The following is a 21,911-nucleotide window of genomic DNA, read 5'->3' as shown; positions in this document are numbered from 1 at the left end:
TGTCTTTATTCACAGACCCCAAATTCAATAGGAAGGTGTGAATGCAGTGAAATAACATTCACTGGTAGTATTTTGTGCTGATGGCTGGCTCCACCTCCCGGCTCTACACCCATCATATAACCCTGGTTTCCCACCTAAACCCAGATCTTTTCCAAAGACTACTGTGAAACCCTACCCACAGTTATAAGCTATTAAAAGTGTTTGTTCTCCCTCCAGTTGTGAGAGCTTTAATTTTGCTCGACACTCCCCAACGATGGCAGGGATTGCAGGCTATCACATCCGACAAGGCATACCCGACCATCATAAATGGCTGTAATGCATCATGTTCTGATGAGCTGAACACCTTTCAGGCTCATTTTGAAAAGGATAATTCAATGGTACCAATGAAAATCCTTGAAGATGCTGGCGACCCCATGATATGTCTCTGAGGCCTATATCAGAACACCCTTCAAGAGGATGAACCCTTCAAGAGGATGAACCCTTCAAGAGGATGAACCCTTCAAGAGGATGAACCCTTCAAGAGGATGAACCCTTCAAGAGGATGAACCCTTCAAGAGGATGAACCCTTCAAGAGGATGAACCCTTCAAGAGGATGAACCCTTCAAGAGGATGAACCCTTCAAGAGGATGAACCCTTCAAGAGGATGAACCCTTCAAGAGGATGAACCCTTCAAGAGGATGAACCCTTCAAGAGGATGAACCCTTCAAGAGGATGAACCCTTCAAGAGGATGAACCCTTCAAGAGGATGAACCCTTCAAGAGGATGAACCCTTCAAGAGGATGAACCCTTCAAGAGGATGAACCCTTCAAGAGGATGAACCCTTCAAGAGGATGAACCCTTCAAGAGGATGAACCCTTCAAGAGGATGAACCCTTCAAGAGGATGAACCCTTCAAGAGGATGAACCCTTCAAGAGGATGAACCCTTCAAGAGGATGAACCCTTCAAGAGGATGAACCCTTCAAGAGGATGAACCCTTCAAGAGGATGAACCCTTCAAGAGGATGAACCCTTCAAGAGGATGAACCCTTCAAGAGGATGAACCCTTCAAGAGGATGAACCCTTCAAGAGGATGAACCCTTCAAGAGGATGAACCCTTCAAGAGGATGAACCCTTCAAGAGGATGAACCCTTCAAGAGGATGAACCCTTCAAGAGGATGAACCCTTCAAGAGGATGAACCCTTCAAGAGGATGAACCCTTCAAGAGGATGAACCCTTCAAGAGGATGAACCCTTCAAGAGGATGAACCCTTCAAGAGGATGAACCCTTCAAGAGGATGAACCCTTCAAGAGGATGAACCCTTCAAGAGGATGAACCCTTCAAGAGGATGAACCCTTCAAGAGGATGAACCCTTCAAGAGGATGAACCCTTCAAGAGGATGAACCCTTCAAGAGGATGAACCCTTCAAGAGGATGAACCCTTCAAGAGGATGAACCCTTCAAGAGGATGAACCCTTCAAGAGGATGAACCCTTCAAGAGGATGAACCCTTCAAGAGGATGAACCCTTCAAGAGGATGAACCCTTCAAGAGGATGAACCCTTCAAGAGGATGAACCCTTCAAGAGGATGAACCCTTCAAGAGGATGAACCCTTCAAGAGGATGAACCCTTCAAGAGGATGAACCCTTCAAGAGGATGAACCCTTCAAGAGGATGAACCCTTCAAGAGGATGAACCCTTCAAGAGGATGAACCCTTCAAGAGGATGAACCCTTCAAGAGGATGAACCCTTCAAGAGGATGAACCCTTCAAGAGGATGAACCCTTCAAGAGGATGAACCCTTCAAGAGGATGAACCCTTCAAGAGGATGAACCCTTCAAGAGGATGAACCCTTCAAGAGGATGAACCCTCTTGTCAGGCCCTGATAGTGTTCCTGGCAGGGTACTGAAAATCTGTGCCATCCAACTAACCGGTGTTCACGGACATTTTCAGTCTTTCATTGCTGCAGTCAGAGGTTCCCACCTGCTTCAAAAGGGAATTAATCATAACAGTGCCCAAGAAGAGCAGAATGAACTGCTTCAATGATTATCGCTTAGGATCATTCACATCTACTGTGATGAAATGCTTTTAAAGGTTGGTCATGGCCAGAATTAACTCGTACCCAAGATCTAGACCCACATCAATTCGTGTACTGTCACAATTTCTCCACAGCAGTTGCAATCTCTCTGGCTCTCCACTCATCCCTGGATCATCCAAACAACCACATTTATGACAGACCACTTGTCATCAACTACAGGTCAGCTTTCAGAATCAGCATCTCCTCTGAACTGCTCAACAAGCTCCAAAACTTGTGCCTCTACAACTGGATCCTCGACTTCCTCATTGGAATACCACAGTCAGTGTGAATCATAAACATCTCCTCATTTACAATCAACACAGGTGCATCTCAAGGATGTGTTCTTAGCCCTATGAGTGTGTGGCTAGGCAAAATTCAAATGCCATCTACAAATTTGCCGATGACACCACGGTCGTTGGCAGAAGCAGATGGCATTGAGGAAGCATACAGAAGGGAGATAGATTGGTGTCATTCAACTTTAGCAAAACTAAGGAAAAGATTTGTGTAATTCAGGAAGGGGAAAACCAGGAGAACACGAGCCAGTCCTCATTGAGGGGTCAGCAGTGGAAAGATAAAAGAACTTCAAATTCCTGGGTATCAACATCCCTGTAAGATGTCTTGGAGCCTCTATGTCAATGCAATCACAAAGAAAGTGTGCCAGCAGTTATACTTTGTGAGGAGTTTGAGGAGATTTGGCACATCACCAAAGACTCTTGCAAATTTCTCCATGTGTACTGTGGAGAGCATTCTCACTGGTTGCATCACTGTCTGGTATGGAGGTGCCAAGAAAAGACTACAGTTGCAAACTCAGCCAGAAGCATCATGGGCATCAGTCTTCACTCCATCGAAGACATCAACAAGAAAGCTGCCTCTATCCTCAAGGACCCTCACCACTCAGGCCATGCCCTGTTAACATTACTACTATCGGGAAGGAGGTACAGAACCCTGATGAACATCCAGTATTACAAAAACAGCTTATTCCCCTCTGCCATCACATTTCTGAATAGACAATGAACCACAGAACACTACTTCACTTTCTCTTCAATTTGAAATTATTTATTTATTAAAAATGTGATCTATAGCAATATTTTCACCTGTAAAGAAAAACAACAAATTTCATAATGACAATAAATTCTAATTAGGCAAGTAAATTGGATCAGCAAATTTGTAAGATACTAAGTTTGAAGTTGTGGTGGACAGCGAGGAAGGCTTTCAATCCACTTCGTGGGATCTAGACCAGCTCCAAACAAATGCTGTAAAATGGCAGATTTAATTTAATGCATGGGGTGTTACTCTTTGGGAGGATGAATTATTGTAGGACTTGCATGGTAAATGGTGAGGAATTGCAAAATGTAAAACAGAAGGATCTTGGAATACAGATAACAATTCATTGAAAGAAGTGTCACAGGAAGATAGGGTTGTAATGAAAGCTTTTGTGCACGTTAGGCTACAAACTCTACATAAATCAAAGTATCGAGTGTAGGAGTTGGGTTGTTTAGGTTGAAGTTGTACAAGCAATTGCTGAGGCCAAATATGGGGTATTGTCTGCAGTTTTGGTCACCTTCCTTGAGGAAACATATCAACAAGTTTGAAAGAATATAGAGAATATTTACAAGGATGTTGCTGGAACTTGAATAACTGAGTTACAGGGAAAGGTTGAATAGGTGAGGACCTCATTCCCTGGAGAACGAGTGGAGGATTGATAGAGGTCTACAAAATTATGAGGGTTAGAAATAGGGTCAATGCAAACTAGCTATTTCCATTGAGGTTGTGTGAAACAACAACTAGATTGCACGAGTTAAGGGTGAAAAGAGTGCGGAATGAGCTGCCATGAAAGGGTCTATTTCAACATTTAAAAGTTTAGACAGATATATGTATGAAGGGCTATGATGCAGGTGCAAGTTGATGGGACTGGGCATAATAAATAATTTGGCCTGTTTTTGTGTTGTGTTCTATGGTTCTATCAACATCGCAAAACAGATTTCCTTGTCATTAGAGTGGCATGGTTACCTTAGTGGCTAGTGCAACAGTACTATAGCACCAGCAACCTGAGTTCAAATCTAGTTTTGTCTGTAAGGAATTTGTACGCTCTCCCAATGTCTGCATAGGTTTCCTTTCGGTGCTCAGTTTCTTCCTACCTTCCAAATGCGTACAGGGGTATTTGGGCAGCACAGGTTTGTGGATCAGAAAGGCCTGTTACCATGTTGTAGGTATAATTTTTTTTTAAAGAATTATTGCACCATGGGACCTTATTGTATGCAAAGATATTGAATATTCTATATTATTTGGCTATGCATCAAAATTAATTGACTGCAGGATGCTATAATAAAGATCCATGGCTATGAAAAACAATAGTATTCATGCAAGTTTTGTTTCCTATTTCAAACAAACTCATTCATTCCATCTCCTGAAATTTGAGATTCAATTAAGTAATAAAATTATCATGCATATTTAAAACGTTCATTGAATAGCAACGTTTTTCTGTTTGTGACTCAGAATCTCCCTCCATCATCCCTTTGCTGAGAGTTTACTGGACTTTAAATATTATAAAAATAATCTGTAGTAAATAGTCATATTTAAAATTGTACTTACTTACTAAAACCAAAATTAACTGACTGGTCACTTAATATTTCAAACTGTATTGGAGTGTCACCCATGCAGTATTTCCTCATCAACTCCAGACAGGTATGTAAAGTCTTTCGGGAAGGTTTGTTATCATGAAACAGATCACCACCCAAGAGTATAAAATCAACCTAAGAGAAGGAAATTAAAAAAATAATTTTGTTTAATCTTCTATCAACCACACTCAAAAGCAAATAAAATCCACTTTTTCAGAGCTAATATGAAGTTAAATCTTACTAAAAATCAGTTAAATAACAGAGATGCATCAGTTGCACAGGGCAATCACTTTTTGTCCCCAATTCCCAAACTGTGCCATGACAACGTGATTTTCCATTTCAACATCTGAGTATGGATCTATGGATTTTCAGAGTAGAATTTTAAAACCAAGTTTGCATAGCTGCATTTGACAGTTAATTTCAAAGCAATACCTGTGAGGATAAACAATTATTCCCTGATAGCAATCAAAGAAAACAAAATAGCTTCTCATTACAACCATCCAGTTTTGGCAGATTAAAATTTGTTGTATCTGTATAATTAAGCATGAAGGTTATTAAAGCTTGTTTGTACTGCATCATGGCAAATTCACTTTCTAGGATTCTTCCAGGTACAGTATACAGTGTAACATTTATCAGTGATTTAAATCTAAATGTCGAGAGCATGACAGCAAAGTTTACAATACACAAAATTTACCAATCTGGATGACAGTGAAAAGCTTTAGACTGCTGGAAGATTTTGGCAATCTTGTCAACTGTGCAGAAAAGTAGTAGATTGAATTTAATCCAGAGAAGTGCAAGATAAATGCACTTTGGCTGGATTGTGAGTTATGTTGAGGTGGGATTGGAATGGATGCCATGTTACGAACTAGACCAGCAGCAATAGGAATTTGCCAGGACAATGGTATTTTCAAAATCAATTTTTTTTTATTAACAACATTTTTTACTTAACTCTAACTTAACCCAAGTGTGTGTGTGTGTGTGTGTGTGTGTGTGTGTGTGTGTGTGTGTGTGTGTGTGTGTGTGTGTGTGTGTGTGGACAAAACTCAAACCATTACAGTTCACTCTCAGAAAGATTTTGTGTTGAAACTCAGTCTTTACTGCTGTTCAACAGCAATATGCAGTAAGTGTGAGGCATCAGACTTCTCAAAACTCATGAATTTCTTGTAGAGTTGTTTTCAAAGAATTGTTTCTTCATACGAATGATTTCCTTTCTTGCATGGAAATTTCAGAACTCGTTTTGCTTCCATAATAATTTCACAAACCCAGGCACGGGTTTCATGAAGTGACCATGTAGAAATGGTCACATTGAATTTGTCCTCTTTTCAAAGAGACAGGTGAAGTGGCTAATTTTTTCAAAGCTACTTTTATGGCGTTCTTCCTTTTCATAAGGAGAACACAAGCAGCCTTCCTTCTCTAAAGGATTGCTACTGCATTTCAATCCTGTCTGACTTATAGGATGGTTAAGCACCTTCTTCTGGCTTCAAAACGTCTGTTTCAGTAACGTGTTCTCTGAAAATGTCTTTAACGATGTGGCATGACATCATTGTTGTCTTTTGAAGTTTTCTCTTCTAAAGGTATGAGTGGATAGGACTCCAAATTGTTTGCCGAGACCAGCCAGCAGAATGGCTGTGCATGTACACCCATTGTTTTGAGTTTTCAATGGAGAACAGTCACAAGACATTTGTGACTGTTTACAGCTTTGAATTAGTAGTCACACTGTCTCTTCAAGCAAACAGGCTTCTCCAGCAGAACAATGACTAAGGAGATAAAGGGTCTCTGAGATCTGCCAGCTGCCATTTCAAAAGATTCTTTAAGTGTGTAATTGTGTGTCTGTGTGTCCCTGTGTTCACAAACCCACAAAAATAACTATACTAAAAAAAATATATAAAATTAAAGATTGATAACACAATTCTGTCACAACAACAGATCCTTAAAGGAAGTGAGGCAGGTTAATAAAGTGGTTAAAATTACTTTCTTTTGTTAGCTTGAAGAGTTGAATCTAAGAGCAGAGACTGTTACAGCTGAATCACAACCCCGGTTTGATTACAGTTTCAAAGTTGCATATACCGGTAGTTCTGCAAAAAAATGTGACTAAACTGGAGCAGGTGCAGATTTAGAGATATGGCTAACTGGAAATGTTATGTAAGATTGGATTTTTTTAAAATAAATGGAGAACGAGGAGAGACTTAATGGGTGCATACAATGGTGAAGGGATACAGCGAATGAGGACTTAGATACCTTAGTAAAGACATCAAAATTCCAGAGACAAAACTGGAATTATGATTAAAATGAATATGGGAGAAAATTCAAAGAGTAATAATAGTCTGGATCTCATGAAAGCATGATATAATCAGAAATTCTGCTCACATTTATAAAGTTTTATCTTATATTTATGAAGAATTCTGACCTTCAAGCAATAGGCCTAATGCTGCAGAGTGAGATTAGTTTCTGTTTTTTTAATAAAAATTCACACAAATGGGGATGGAATGGCTTAGTTCTGGTACATTTCAACTTTCCTGTAAGAGTGGCATCAGGTGATAAAGCCAATATCCAATTATTTCATCCATATTTTACATATAAAATTGCATGTATAATTTACCATAAGTAGAATTAGAATTTATTGTCTCAAAATCCATTGTTTTGCGGCATCACCTTTATACAGTTCCCTCCATAATGTTTGGGACAAAGGCATTTTTTTCCTCTATTTGGCCCCAATGCTCCATAGTTTTAAATTTGTAATCAAATAAATCACATAATTAAAGAGCACATCCCTGAGTTTATTCAATGTTATTTGCATACATTTTGGTTTGACAATGTTGAAATTACAGCACTTTTTATACATTGTCCCCTCATTTCAGGACATCATGATGGTTGGAACATTTGACTTCACAGATATTTGTGATTATTCAGATATGTTTAATTGCTTCATTGATGCAGGTTTAAGAGAGCTAAGCTTACTTATAAGCTTTTAATTGTCATTTTTCTACAAGGACCAGAGTTATACCAATGAAAGTCAAAAAAGCCATTATGAGGCTGAAAAACAAGAATAAAACAGTAAGAAACATCAGCCAAACTTCAGGATTACCAAGCTCAACAGTTTGGAACATAATTAAGAAGAAAGAGCGTACTGGTGAGCTCAGTAATTGCTGAAGGACTGGTATCCTAAAGAAGACCTCCACCGCTGAAGACAGAATTCTCAGCATAATGAAGAAAAATCCCCAAACGTATGTCTGACAGATCAGAAACTCTTCAGGAGGCAGGTGTGGATATGCCAATGACCACTGCTCACAACAAGACTTCATGGACAGAAATACATAGGGTACACTATAAGATGCAAGCCACTAGTTAGCCATGGAAAGGATGGCCAGGTTATGGTTTGCCCACAGAATTTAAGAGGCTGCAAAGTTCTGGAAAAAGGTCTCGGGACAAATGAGACCAAGATTAACCTGTATCACAGTGATGGCAAAAGCAAAGTGTGGAGGTGTAAAGGAACTGCCCAGAATCAAAGCATACTACCTTTGCCATGGTTTGCATCTTGCAGCGTAGCCTCCGAATTTCTATTCAAGAAATCTCCTGTGGACAGTAGTCATTGACATATCCACACTGGCCTCCTGAAGAGTGCTTCTGAGCAGTTGGACATATGTTTGGGGATTTTTCTTCATTATGTGAATTCTTCTTTCATCAGCAGTGGAGATCTTCCTTGGAATATCAGTCCATTTGTGATTATTGAGCTCACCAGTACGCTCTTTCTTAATGATATTCCCAACTGTTAATTTTGGAAATCCTACAGTTTGGGTGAGGACTCTTCTGTTTTATTCTTGTTTTTTGCTTATTTGACTTTCATTGGCACAACTCTGGTCCTCACGTTTAAAAAAATGGCAACTACAGACTCCAAAGTAAGCCAAGCTCTCTTATTCCTGCACCAGTGAAGCAATTAAACCTACCTGAGTACTCACAAACATCTGTGAAGTCAAATGTTCCAAACATTATGGCACCCTGAAACAAGAGGACGATGCAAAAAAGTGGTCATGGTCAAACCACATATTCACCAGCATAGAGGGGATTATGGTGTTGAAAGCTGAACTGTAGTTGATGAAAAGTATGTACAAGTTGCTATTGTTTATATGATCCAGAGCTGAGTGGAGAGCCAGTGATATTGCATCTGCTATGGAGCAATTGTTGTGGTGGTTGAATTGCAATGGGTCCAGAGTTTTACTTAACTATGTGTAATTCTGGCCATGACCAACCTCTCAAAGCATTTTGTCACAGTAGATGTGAGTGCGACATAGTGATAGTTGATGAGACAGCTCAGTCTGTTCTTCCTGGACACGGCGATGTCCTTTGAAGTCGGTTAAACCTCTGACTGCAGCAGTGAGATTGAAATATGGCAACACAATAAAATAATTTTTTTTTATACAGAGTATTGCATTCATTTATAGAGCAAGAATCAAAGCAAACCACACATCTGCGACTTTACTGCTGCTATTGGTAACTCACCGCATTATCTTGTGCACATCTTAAAATCTCATCAAAAGTTACAAGCGTATCACCTCCCCTGATGGCATCCTTTTCCAAATAACCAAGATGAATGTCAGTTGCAATCAAAATTTTCAACGTGTCCTTCTCATCTCTGTAATAATTATTAAACATTCAGACAGTTAACATTTGAGAACAAGGATACTTTAACTAAATAGTTCACTTAACTCGTCTGCTATTGAGAACAATTCAGCATGCAGTACACAAAAAGTTATTTTTTTCGAAAATAATAAAACTGCAGATACCGGAAATCTGAAATTAAAACAGAAAATGCTACAAATGCTCAAAAAGTGCACAGAAAGACATTTACAATTTCAAGGGAGAGAATCTGGAAAGAACGTAAAAAAAAGTTTATTTTATTTCAGAGAAGGTGGCAGGAGGGATGGATATTTCAAAGGGAATATTTGTAATAGGGTGAGAGTTTGTTTCCGAAGGTATTAGAGCGATTATACAGTATTCATTACCATTTTGGAAAAATATTGATCAAACCTCATTCGGACCCAGTAACTTCCTTCAGCGGGCCTTGTATATAACTTACGGGGTGTTTCCAGCACTCATCTCCACAGACGGTTCAGCTCGACTTCCACAGGTTCACTTCGGCTTGGAAACCTGGCGTGGGGTTGGGATGATGTGCTGGTCCACATCAACAGGCTTCATCCAACTACGGCGCAGCCCGCAACGACTGCAGCCTCACCTGGCCTGCTCTGAGATCCGAGGGGTTGAAATGCCCGGACTCGTAAAACTGCTGCACACGAACCGCCAGACTCACGATCAACTGCGCCTGGACCTGAACTTCCGGTTCAAACCGGAAACCCAAGCGAAGGGATGGGGAGCGGGCGCAGTGAGTAATGAACTGTCATTCGGGCGAATGGCTGACACCTCAAATTTGCCAGTTGCATTTTTGTTTTCAACCCTCTTCCACGACGGTGTTCAACTTGTCCTAATGTTCCCTTGCATCAGTCTCTTTATTCAGCTGGCCATCAGTTCCTCCCTGATGCCACCACCAGACAGCTTTCTGCAGCATTTTGCTTCCCCTATTCAATAGTGCCCTACATCAGCTCTTTTTCTACGTCAAATGCAGATATAACTACTCTTTTACCTTTTCCTTTATCCAGAGCGTCCAATTCTGGTTCCAAGTTAAATAAGACTTTTTTTTTCATACAAAAGAGTTCAAAATAAAATTGTTCAAGTTCGTTGAATGTTGTTCTTGATCCTCCAGAATATTCCATATGGAATTTAAACTGGAGGAGAGGGAGGGTGCGTTTAAGGAGGAGATTTTTGAAGAAAGGCTGTCTTCAATTTAATTGGGTCTGGTTGTGTGAGTACGGTAGGGTGAAGGTTATTCCATGCTTTAATTGTACAGGGAAAGAAGGAATTGTACACATCAGTCTTGGAAGATGGATTAGGTGCCCTTGTCTGGTCCTAGCAGGTTTGGATTTGGTGTAGAATTGGTAGTCTATATCAAGATGGCAATTTAGCATTTTGTAAAAACAGATCAGGCAGTGTGCTTCGTGTCTGTCTTGGAGAGAGCTCCACTTTAATGAATCCAAGAGCTTTGTAACACTCGCTTCTCTTACATATTTATAGGTGACAAATCGGACTGCCTGTCTCTGGACTCGTTTGATGGTAGTAGAGCTTTTGTTTGTGTATGAGTCCCATGCAGCTACTGCGTATTCCAAATGTAGTCTGACGAGGCTGAGGTACAATTTCTCCTTGACACAAGTTAAACAGTGATGGAAGTTTTGTCTCAGAAAATTTAGGACTCCTGTTGCCTTATGATTCCAATGCAGGTTGTTCTAGATTTTGATGCCAAGGTATTTGGTCTGTTTGGTTTCATCAAGGGTGACACCCAGGATTTTGTAATACATTTTGTCTGGTTTTCTGTTCCTGGTGACATGCATAGTTTTGTATTTGGAAGGATTAAACTGCATGGCACATTTTTTTGTGACTAAGCTCTGAAGATCTTTTTGGAGAGCATCCTTATCATCAGCTGACTTAATTGGAAGGTAAACCAAACAGTCATCTGTGAATAGTCTCGTGGTGCTTGTGACTTTTCCGTGAATGTCATTGATGTAGAGTAAAAACAAATGTGGGCCTAACACTGTGTCTTGGGTTGTACCACTTAACACTGGACACCATTCAGACCTTTTTTTCCATTCATGCGTACCCGCAGGAGACGTTTCGTCAAAAATTTGGAAATCCATCTTTTAGTGTTGGAGCGAATACAGTAGTAGTCGAGCTTCTTAAGTAATCTTTGTTGGGGAATGACATTGAATGCTTTGGAGAAGTCGAGCACCACTAAATCAGTGGTGACATTGTTATCAAAGTTTTTGGCAGGTCGTTTGTTGTCAGGATAAGATGGGGCTCGCCTTTCAGTCTAAATCTCATCCCATACTGATATTTATCATCAGATTTATATACAGGGTCTAGGAACACAAGCTAATTTTTAACTTGCGGAGAGATCAGTTGCCACAGAGCAAAACAACATAATTTTACTCTTTTTGGGTACATTCATGAGTCTGATAATAACAGGATAGAAACTCATTGAATCTTGTGGTATAATGATCTCATACTCATGAATCTTCATTCCTGATGGGAGTGGGGAAAGAGGATGGTCCATGTTGCTTGCTTTTCCAAGGCAGCAGGGGTTATAGATAGAGTCAGTGGAAGTGTGTGTGGGGTGGGGGGGGGGGGGGGGGAGAAGGATATGAGGGATACGTTTGATGACTTGAGCCATATTCACAGCCCTCTGCAGTTTCTTGTGGTTTTGGATGGTGTAGTGCCCATACCGTGCAATGATGCATCCTCATAAGATGCTTTCAATGATGCATCTGCCAAAGTCATTAAGGGATGCTGGTGACATGCCAAATACATAGGCATATCAAGGGTATGGCATCTAGGGCACATGCCCTGGATGCCACTTACAGGGTGGGGGGGGAAAGGCACCATTGTCCTCGCATTGCCTTCCCAATATTCGAGTCCCTAGCCCAACAATGAATCTCCATCCCAGGATTCCAGAGCTGCCAGGGCTCACTTGAGAGCCCAGAGTGCTGCTCTGGCACCTCAGCAGGCCACTCCAGTGAGCTGCTTTAGGGCAACTCGGGCTCCTTGCTCTGGAACTGTTCTGCTAATACCAGGGAAACATAGTGGTTCCAGCTGTGCGGGGGATTATGGGTGAGGAAGATGACCATTTTGCCCATTGATCCCACATTGAGCAAGGTGCTAGAGCAGCCCAATGAGATGCTGGCCCAGTGAGGTGCCAAAGCAGCAAGTGCTACCTTTAGGTGAACCAGATCTCAGAGGGGGTGCTGGTGACCCTTAGAACATCGCAGATAAGACTTTATTTCACCTAAAGTGGCAGCAACGTTTATGTTCTAATCCTGCAAAGTACAAGGGGAGAGATGTGCGAGGAGTGGGGGGACAAAAAAAAACCTGCACCTGACTTGCCCATTGTTTATCTTCACCGGGAGACCCCTTGTGTAATACATGACCTGCAGTGGACTCTTGCAAAATAAGGGGAGAGTCAGAGTCAGAATTTCATGTTCTGTTTCACACTGAAGCCAGGCAGAATTATTCCATGTTGAGAAAGGAAGTTCAGGTATAGGCTGCTCTTCATGGCTCTGCAGACAGGCCGCTTTGGCCCAGCCTTAGTGCGAGAGGGGCAGCATCCAGTCACCACCGGTGTAACGGCAGTTAAAAGCAATGCGTTTGCAGTTCTCCAGACACCCTGCTCCTGTGCTCAGCTCCGGAGTGGCTGTAGGGCCCAGGACTACAAGTGAGAATTAGAATATATCTCATGAGTAATTATAATTATAAAAGGGAATGTATTTAATAATAATCAAGACACATAATCCTTTAAGTGTTCAGATGGTCTTCTTTCTCTTTTGGACAGCCTTGGCGTGGTTTGCTGTGCCTGTCTTTGCTCGGGACCTGTAGATGGTCAGGTTGGCCCACCTTAGCTGACCTTTGGTGGCGATTGCCCGTCTTCGCTGCCCTCCTGGCTGCGCATCTCAGGTACTGGACTCCTCGGCTCCATGACCATATCTGCCTGCCCTCCCCCCCCCCCCCCCCCCAACCTCATTTAGCCTGAGAGGTGGGATGGTCGGGGAAGGCGACAGCAGGTCTGGTTCAACGTCTTCCAGTTCATGAGACAGTTCATGGACTTTAGTGTCAGTCAATGGTTGTAATTGGTCAATGTGTCGCTTCCACAATCTGTACCCCACTAGAACAGAGTATGAGCATGGGCTCAATTTTTGTAAGATTATTCCTACCACCCATGGGTCTTTATACTGTCTATAATCTTGTACCAGAACTCTCTCACCCACTTCCAATGTTCTAGGTGAGGTTTGTGGCAATGCTGGTTTTTGCAATCTGAGACCCAGATCTGGATGAACTGTGGACAGCCTCATCCGCAGATTGCGGCCAAACATTAGTTCTGGTGGGATGTGTTTTGTGGTAGAATTTGGCATATTTCTGTACCCCAATAGGAAATCTGTGGCAATTTTGGCTGCATTGACTGACATATTTTGAATTCTCTTACTGTCATTTCAATGTCTCTGTGTATGGAAGGCCACCAGACATACATCTGGGCCAGTGCCTTCATTCATACTATTCCCGGATGGTTGTGGTGCAGTTCTGATAACATGGTAGTTGGCCATTTGGCTGGAATAATTGTATTGGGTGCCCCATAGTATACATCCTTCTTCAACTGTTAGTTCATGGCGACGTGCATGGTAAGGTTTTAGATCTCTGGGATGACTTCAGATTCAGGCCTCCCATGAAGAATGAAGTTTTGGATCTTGCTTAATGTTGCCTCTTTTCAGGTTTCCTATGTATGGAAGGGTGACATCATGACATGGGCTTCATGATGTCCAGCAGAGGGCGGGCTTATACCCAACAAAAACAACTTATCCTAATTCAGACTTCTAGATCCTTTCTCATTTCCTCAAAATTAGCCTTTCTCCAATTTAGAATCTCAGTCCGAGGCCCAGACCTATCCTATTCTGAAACTAATGGCATTATGATCACTGGACTCAAAATGTTCTCCGACACATACTTCTGTCACTTGTCCTGACTTGTTTCCTAAAAGAAGATCCAGTATTCCATTCTCTCTAAGTGGTACCTCTATATATTGATTTAGAAAACTTTCTTGAACACATTTGATGAACTCCAAGCCATCCAGCCCTTTTACAGTATGGATGTCCCAGTCAATATGTGGAAAAATTAAAATCCCCTACTATGAAAAGTTTATGTTTCCTATTCTCGTTGACTATTGGTGGTCTATAATACATAAGTGTCATCATACCTTTCCCGTTCCACATCTCACCCATATTGCCTCCATAGATGAGCCCCATAGACTGTCCTGCCTGAGCACAGCTATGATATTTACCTTGACGAGTAATACCACTCCTCCCCCTTTCATCCCCCCTGTTCTATCTCGTCTATAGCAATGGAAGCTTGGAACATTGAGCTTTCTTTTATATTATTTCCTTCCATACTGGAGTCATTTAATACATATAATTTTGGTGCATATTTACATTGTCTTTAAGTGTATGAATTCATTATTGTTATAAATGCCAGCTACTGCATGCTATATGCATATTATATTGATACATAATCCATTTTACCCATCTTGAATGCATTAAAAAGTTGTAATTTCCACTCCTGACCAACTTCTATCATCTTTAAGCACAACTTACAAAAAACTAGTTTCGTTTTGTATTATATGTTGTATTCTCCAATATATAAGCATCTTTAAAATGGTTAAGTATCCTTCCCATGAGACATTTTACTGGTTTGTATAGAATTTGGCACAATCTCAGGGCAGATTGTATTTTTTTTAAACTTTCTTCACAGTGTATCTTGTTCAGCCACAATGTTGAATCTGAATTTGTGCTTTCAAGTAATGAAAATCTAGGTAATTCAGAGGAAGATGAATGGGCAAGTGAAAAACAGCCCCAGGGTGAAAAAAGAAGTATCACTGGTTGCAAATTCTTCCGATGAAAATCAAATACCTGAAGAACATGAGAATGGAGCATGCAACAGTGAAGGAATTGCCCATCTCACAAACTACTTCAATCAACTTGATTTATTGGAGACACATGGGCATCTTATACCTGTGGGGACGCACAGTATGTGGCAGACAGAGTCTGATGATGAAGAAGAAGCTGAAAATGATGCTTATTTTAAAATGAAAGAGAAAGAGTTGGAAAATGACCCAGCAAATCTATTACTTTGGGCATCAGAGAAAAACCAGGTAGGTTCATGACTGGATTGTCCATGTGCATCATTTTTGAAATATTTGGAATCATCGGATCCAAATATTTCAATAATAATCACTTGGTGTAGTTTTACACCATGGAAACAGGCCCTTCAGCCTTTCAAATCAACATTAATCATGAAGCGCCCATTTACATTAATCCTACTCTGACCCCATTTCGTTCTCCTCGTGTTCCTATTGACTCTCCCCAGATCCACCTTGCACCTGTGGCAATTGATAGTGTCTAATTATCTTGACTTTGGGGTGCTGGAGAAAACTGGAGCATCAAAAGGAAACCCATATGATCATGTGGAGAAACTGCAAACACCACAAAGATAGCAAAAGAGATTAGGATTGAACCCAGGTGGCTGCAGGAGTTAGGTAGCATCTCCAGTATCATTAAAACTAATTCCCTGGTTAAGTTAGAAGAACAGTTCTTTACATATATTTCATTTCTGCTCCTCTCCATGATGGAACAATGGTTTATATTCCATTTGGTTTTTAAATGGCTCAGTATGCAAATTATTCTTTTGATGCTTAGCAGGAATATCTTGGCTTTTAACTTTGCTAAATCTGTTTCAAGGGTCTTCTATGTTTCTTTCCAGAGATGCTTGCTGTGGGTTTTCAACTTAATTTACAAGAATGGTTTTGGCAGTAACAATTCAATTAACCACTTGTCTTTATTTAAGCTGTTTTTTGTACCCTTGGTCTCAAAAAATATTCTCCACCAAATTGCTGAAGAGTACAATATGATAATGGTGCTAGGAAATTAAATGAATCAAATAATCTAGGATTGTAAAGTAAGTACTGCACTGGAAGGAAAATAATGATTAAATTAAACAAGTAAATGGTAAAAGGACCAGAAATAATGGATATTTTAAAAGAACAAGAAAAAAATATTGTTTTTTTTTTTAAATTGATTTTCTTTAAAATCTTCCAAAACATTGTTCAAATGCTAGAGTTAAACAATAAATCTGTAGATGCTTGGCTTGAGTACAATACAAAAAAATGCTGGAGAGACTCAGCACGTCATGCAGCATTCATAGGAAGAAAGGCCTGAGCCCTTTGTCAGGAATCTGGAAAATTAGGTAGGCACCTGAATATAAAAGGGGGAGGGGAGGAAGGAGAGCAGCACAGACTAACAGGTAAGATAGGTGGATACAGGTATGAGGATAGCAAAGGAAGAAGCTAAGAAGTAATAGGGTAGAGGGGAAAAGGCTAAGAAGGGTAGTTGAATGATAGGTGAAGGAAGGGAAGGGGTGGAGAGCTGGAAAGAAGACAGGAGCTGGGAAAGAGAGACACTAGGGGGAAGAGAGTTCATGGACATTAGAGATTGATATTGAACCTGTCTTTGTTGGAGAATGTTCCTCCAATTAGTAGGTGGGCTCAGTTTGGCAGTATATGAGGCATGTCAGTATGACAGTTGTGTGTGGCATTAAAATATTTGGCCAGTGAGAGGTCCTTTGCTATTGCAGCAGACAGAGCAAAGGTGCTCAACAAAACAATTTTCTTGCCTGCATCCATTTTGGAAGGCCCAGATACAACAATTGATCCCTACAGAGTCACAAGTGAAGTTTTGTTTAGGGCCCAGAATAGTAGTGAGGGAGGAAGTGCGAGTGTAGTGCTTCTTGCGGTTACAGGAATAGGTGCCAAGGGGGTGATTACTGTGGGGGGGGGGGGAAATAGGTGAACGAGGGTGTCACGGAGAGAACGATCCCTACAGAGAGGGGAAGGTATGTCTGGTGGTGGGATCCTATTGTAGGTGGTGAATATTATGAAAGAAAATATGTTGGATGCAGAAACTGTTGGGCTGGTAGGTGAGGACAAGGGGAACACTCTTCTTGTTACATCTTGGAGGGGTAGGGGCCAATGCTGGAATGGGAAATAGAATAAGTGCAGGTGAGGGCTGAGTTAATGGCAGAAGAGTGGGTGGCCACGTTTTCTAAAATGTGACATCTCAGATGTCCTAAACTGGATGACTTCATCCTGGTAGCAGATCCAGTGGAGATGAGGAATTGAGAGAAAGGAATAGAATGCTAACAGGAGATAGGATGGAAAGAGGTAGAACTGTGGGAGTTAGTAGGCTTATAGAAGATGTGTGTAGATAGTTTATCTCCTGTGAAGGAGACAGAGTTTGAGAAAGGGGGGAGCGCTGCTGGAAATGGACCAAGTGAAGTTGAGGTCAAGGTGAAAGTTGGCAGCAAAGTGTATAATGTTAACCAGCTCATTATGGGTGCAGGAGGCAGCAACAATGTAGTCATCAATGAGGTGGACAAAGAATTGAGGAGCCTTACTTGTGTAGGCTTGCAGCATGGAATACTCCACATACCCAACAAAAAATAGCAGGCATAGTGGGGACTCATGCGAGAACCCATGACTACTCCTTGGACTTGGAAAAAAATGGGATGAGCTGAAGGAGGAGTTATTGAGAGGAGGAATATGGTGGTGGAGGGAAACTGGTTACTCAGTAATTAAGGCAATGGAGAGCCTGGAGTCTTTCTTTATAGAGAATCGAAGTGTAAAGGGACTTGATATCCATGGTGAAAATGAGGTGGTCCAGCCCAAGGAACTGAAGGTTGTTGAAATAATTCATGTGATGTATCCCAGATGTAACAGGTAAGGGACTGGACCAAGGGGGACAAAATGGGGTCGAGGTATGATGTTTTGTGGGGCAGGAACACATGAAAACAGTGGGTCTACTGGGGAAATTGGGTTTGTAAATCTTAGGAGCTAGAATTGTATAACCATAGAACATTACAGCACAGAAACAGGCCCTTTGGCCCTTCTAATCTGTGACAAACCAAACTGCCTAGTCTCAATGACCTGCACCCAGTCCATTGCCCTCCATACCCCTCCCATCCATCTACCTGTCGGGTAATGTGTTCTGAGGAGTGTAAGATTAAAATAGCTGAGTGGAGTGGTGAAGTCAAGATGTTTAATGTTTTGGCAGCAGATGGAAATGAAAAGGTCCAGAATGGGCAGAAGGCCAGAACAAGATGACCGAGAGGAAGAAGGCTAAAGGTGGGAAAAGGGGTCCTCAGTGGGTGGCTGGAGAGTCCTAGTTGAAGAAGCAAGCACAAAGAAGGTGGAGACCTGGCAAATGCAGAAGTTGTTGAGATGTGGGCAAAAGGAGACAAAGACAAGGTTTCTACTGATGAGAGTATTCAATTTCAGAGAGGGGAAGGTCGGAGGGGATAGTGTAGACTTAGCAGGGTTTGAAGCAGTGGTCAGTGGAATGAGTGGGGAGAATGAAGGGAGTTAGATTTAAGACATGGGATGCTACACGCTCTGCCACCAAAGGCATAGATTGATGATAATTAACACTAGATTAAAAGGTTTTTATCTTAGAGTCCGGGGTCCCCAAACTTTTTAGATCATTGACTCCTTCATGGAATCCTTGATCCCTCATCGACCCCTGACCCCAAGGCATGGAATCCCTGGGTGTTTGGCGGCGCCGGGTGGGGAGGGAAGGGAGAGAGGGTGGTGGCGCCAGACTGGATGGGGGGAAGAGGGTGGCGGCAGATTGGGGTAGGGGAGGTGTTGGACACATACCTCCTTCACTCCATTAGTCCTTTGCTCTCTACTTATTAAGAGGCCAAAACCAGAAACCAAATACAACATGGCGACCACCAAGGCCAGCTCTCGCGAGAGGTTAGCCACCCTACCTTTGGCGCTATTTTCTGTAGACACGCCCCTGCTTTGGACCACAACCACTGTTTATTGACCACCCCCACCCCCTGATCTCCTGGCATTTATTGACCCCCCCCAGGGTTCATTATCAACCACTTCGGAGACTTTGTTCTAGTCCCACATATATTTAGCAAGTGTAGACTATGATAGAAGTCTAGAAATTTTCTGACATTCATTAGAGCATTCAAGATTAAGGTTCCTATTATTGTCATGTAATCATACACAAAAATGTAATATATATGATATACTTCAACTTTTATTTGTCAGAAGGCAAACAGAGTTGCCATGAGCATTGCCCAGCACCCCTAACAATAAGAGAATGAGAAACAAAAGAGAGACTGGCAGCAACACCATTTATTCCAGTAAAGATATTTGTGAAAGGTATTTCATTTTGTATGTGACAACAGCTCTTACTTTGACAGTTAATCGTACATCTACCCCTTAACTAAAGTAATCTAATTGTTTTTATAGACTATGAACAACAATACAAATAAATATAAATTAGGATTCTCGCGTCTTAATGTTGTCCAGAAACCTTTGCCAGGCATTTCTTGATATGAATATTAATAATCAGGCTTATCAATAGAGTAAAAGTTGTATTGTGGGAGGATTTTGTTGTTTTTTTTTCCCCCAGTTTCCCCCTGCTATTTTCATTTTTAATTAATATTTTAATAGACAATGTTCACCCCTATCCCCTGTAAGGATTCTGTTGCTTTCTCGAAATTCCGTCTCCATCACATCTACTCCCAGGATGAGGTCTTCCATTGCAGATCATCTGAGATGTCCTCTGTCTTCAAAAAGCATGGCTTCTCCTCTACTGCATTCAACTCAGCCCTGACCAGCATCTCTTTTATTTCCCACACAGCTGCCCTGGCCCTCTCTACTCCTAATTGCATCAAGTTCAAGATTCCCTAGTCCTTGCCAGCCACCCAACCAGCTTCTACATCCAACGTATTATCTTCCACAATTTCTGCCATCTACAACATAATCCCACCGCACATCTTCCCCTCTCCACCCCTCTCGGTCTTCTGTAGGGACCACTCCCTCGTGTTGCCATTATTATCTAGTTTATCCATGTGTATTAATAATTGTATTATTGACTTTTTCTTATTTTCATGCTGTAGGTTTCAATTGTATGTAGACTTCTCTCAGAAGACCCAGGTCTTGTTAATGTTAAAGATGAGGACCACTACACACCACTCCATAGGGCTGCCTACAGTGGTCATATTGCAATTGTTCGCAAGCTGATAGCTCAAGGAGCAGATGTGCACGCTCGTACCATAGATGGTTGGACACCTTTGCACAGTGCTTGTAAGTGGAACAATGCAGAAATAGCTTCATTTCTTCTCCAGCATGATGCAGACATCAATGCCCAGACTAATGGTCTGCATACAGCATTACATCTTGCTTCAGGAAGTAAAGACACCAAGGAAGCCATTGAATTGTTGTTAATGAATCGCTACATCAAATCAGATCTAAAAAATAACTTGGGTGAGACAGCATACGATATTGCTTGTCGAACGAATGTTCACTATTATCTCTTTGAAATTACAGAACACTCCACAAATTCAGTACCTGAACCAAAATGATTTACTTTTATGTAGTAGTTGCCTAAACACCAAACCTATGGTCATTTTTATTGGGTGGAAGTTAGGTACACCTTCTAAAGTTAAATATCTATTTATAAACTGTTTCATTGTTAATATAAAAAGAATCAGGTACTTAATTTACCTAAACATTGGTTTTGTTAATCAGTTCTCAAAAACATGTTAATATCAACTTCTCCTGTTTCTGTTAGCCACCTCTCCCCTTTCCCTATGCCTTTTTCCCTTTCTCTCCCATTCTCTCTCACTCCCTCTCTGCTGACTCTGTGAATGCACAGAGTCAACCCTCCCCCGATCAGTTCTCACTTTTCCTGTCCTCCTATCCATGTCCAATTATCACCTGTTGGCCTGTGCTCCTCCCCTGCTCTTTCTTCCTTTCTCCCCCAGCCTTTTTATTCAGATGCCTGCTCTATCTTTTGCTCATACCTTGAAGAAGGGCTCAAGCCCAAAACATTGGTTATATATCTTTACCTTATGGACACAGTGAGACTTGCTGAGTTTTCTAACATTTTGGTATTTTTACTTATTATTGAAAACGTGTCATTATTCTTGGTGGAAAAACTGTAAATATTCCTTTTTGCATTCAGTATTTTTTTTTGCTCTAAAGAGTGGAGGAAAATGAACTCAATACTTTATATTATCTTGAATATTACTCTGATCTGAATCCTTGGCTTCATACTGAGGTATTAGACCCTCCATCTGCTTTACAAAACATTAAGTTGCCATTGCAGATTTACTGATCTTAATTTCTATGTTCTGACATTGTTGACAGCTGGGAATTTCTCTTTTTCCTGGTAAAGTAATAAGAAAAATTGTTTGTTTTTATTGCATACCTAATAAGATACATTGGACATGAGAATATAATAAAATTACATTTGAGACAAATATTTATTGTTGCATTGTTATGCCATATCATTTTCTCAACTCTTCAAAATAGTTGTTGAAAGCCATTAATCAAATGTTCCAATGTTAACGAAAGAGGTTCACAAATGGGTGTGATTTTGCTCTCCTGCAGATTAGGTCTGTTTTCAAATGCACAGCACTTCTTTCAGTGGTGTGGGAAAGAATTTCTTAGTCATTGTATCTAATAACATTTTTTAAAAAGCAACAATAGTAAAACCATTTGCCCCATCATCACAGCTTTGTCTTTTTAAGA

The 21,911-nt window shown here is 41.0% G+C and overlaps 2 protein-coding genes across 8 annotated transcripts in view; one reads left to right on the top strand and one right to left on the bottom strand.

Moving 5' to 3' along the window:
* Positions 1–9,979, bottom strand: part of mre11a (MRE11 homolog A, double strand break repair nuclease) — a 90,492-nt gene extending 80,513 nt beyond the window's left edge. For 2 of the 3 annotated variants that reach the window (XM_069890808.1, XM_069890809.1), the window contains exons 1-3: positions 9,741–9,979; positions 9,164–9,296; positions 4,641–4,801 (exon numbers count right to left, since the gene is read on the bottom strand). In XM_069890808.1, coding sequence (XP_069746909.1) covers positions 4,641–4,801; positions 9,164–9,296; positions 9,741–9,760 — 314 coding nt within the window. In that variant the 5' untranslated portion in view covers positions 9,761–9,979. Of the gene's footprint in view, positions 1–4,640; positions 4,802–4,907; positions 5,004–9,163; positions 9,297–9,740 lie in introns of those variants that run through there. The other variant, XM_069890810.1, reaches the window with a different exon arrangement.
* Positions 9,980–10,004: 25 nt separating this feature from the next.
* ankrd49 (ankyrin repeat domain 49) lies at positions 10,005–21,640 on the top strand. Of its 5 annotated transcripts, none has more exons than XM_069890811.1 (4): positions 10,005–10,043; positions 13,095–13,216; positions 15,106–15,458; positions 20,276–21,640. In XM_069890811.1, the coding sequence occupies exons 3-4, from the start codon at positions 15,135–15,137 to the stop codon at positions 20,738–20,740; spliced, it is 789 nt and encodes a 262-aa protein (XP_069746912.1). In that variant the 5' UTR covers positions 10,005–10,043; positions 13,095–13,216; positions 15,106–15,134; the 3' UTR covers positions 20,741–21,640. The 5 variants fall into 5 exon arrangements, 4 of the variants coding, with proteins under 4 accessions (XP_069746912.1, XP_069746916.1, XP_069746914.1 ...); XM_069890813.1 differs by lacking the exon at positions 10,005–10,043 and adding an exon at positions 10,051–11,208; XM_069890814.1 differs by lacking the exon at positions 10,005–10,043 and adding an exon at positions 11,958–12,977.
* The last annotated feature ends 271 nt before the right edge of the window (positions 21,641–21,911 follow it).

The sequence above is a fragment of the Narcine bancroftii genome, chromosome 7 (assembly GCF_036971445.1).
Source record: "Narcine bancroftii isolate sNarBan1 chromosome 7, sNarBan1.hap1, whole genome shotgun sequence".
Classification (NCBI taxonomy): domain Eukaryota; kingdom Metazoa; phylum Chordata; class Chondrichthyes; order Torpediniformes; family Narcinidae; genus Narcine; species Narcine bancroftii.
Note: the sequence above shows the minus strand (reverse complement) of the source record. Positions and strands in the feature narration are given on the sequence as shown.

What these genes read in the sequence shown, in the direction of transcription:
- ankrd49 (XM_069890811.1), top strand. Translation starts at nt 15,135, where the DNA reads ATGAATGGGCAAGTGAAAAACAGCCCCAGGGTGAAAAAAGAAGTATCA. An exon ending in GGGCATCAGAGAAAAACCAG is followed by an intron (nt 15,459 to 20,275) that starts GTAGGTTCATGA and finishes TTCATGCTGTAG; the next exon opens with GTTTCAATTGTATGTAGACT.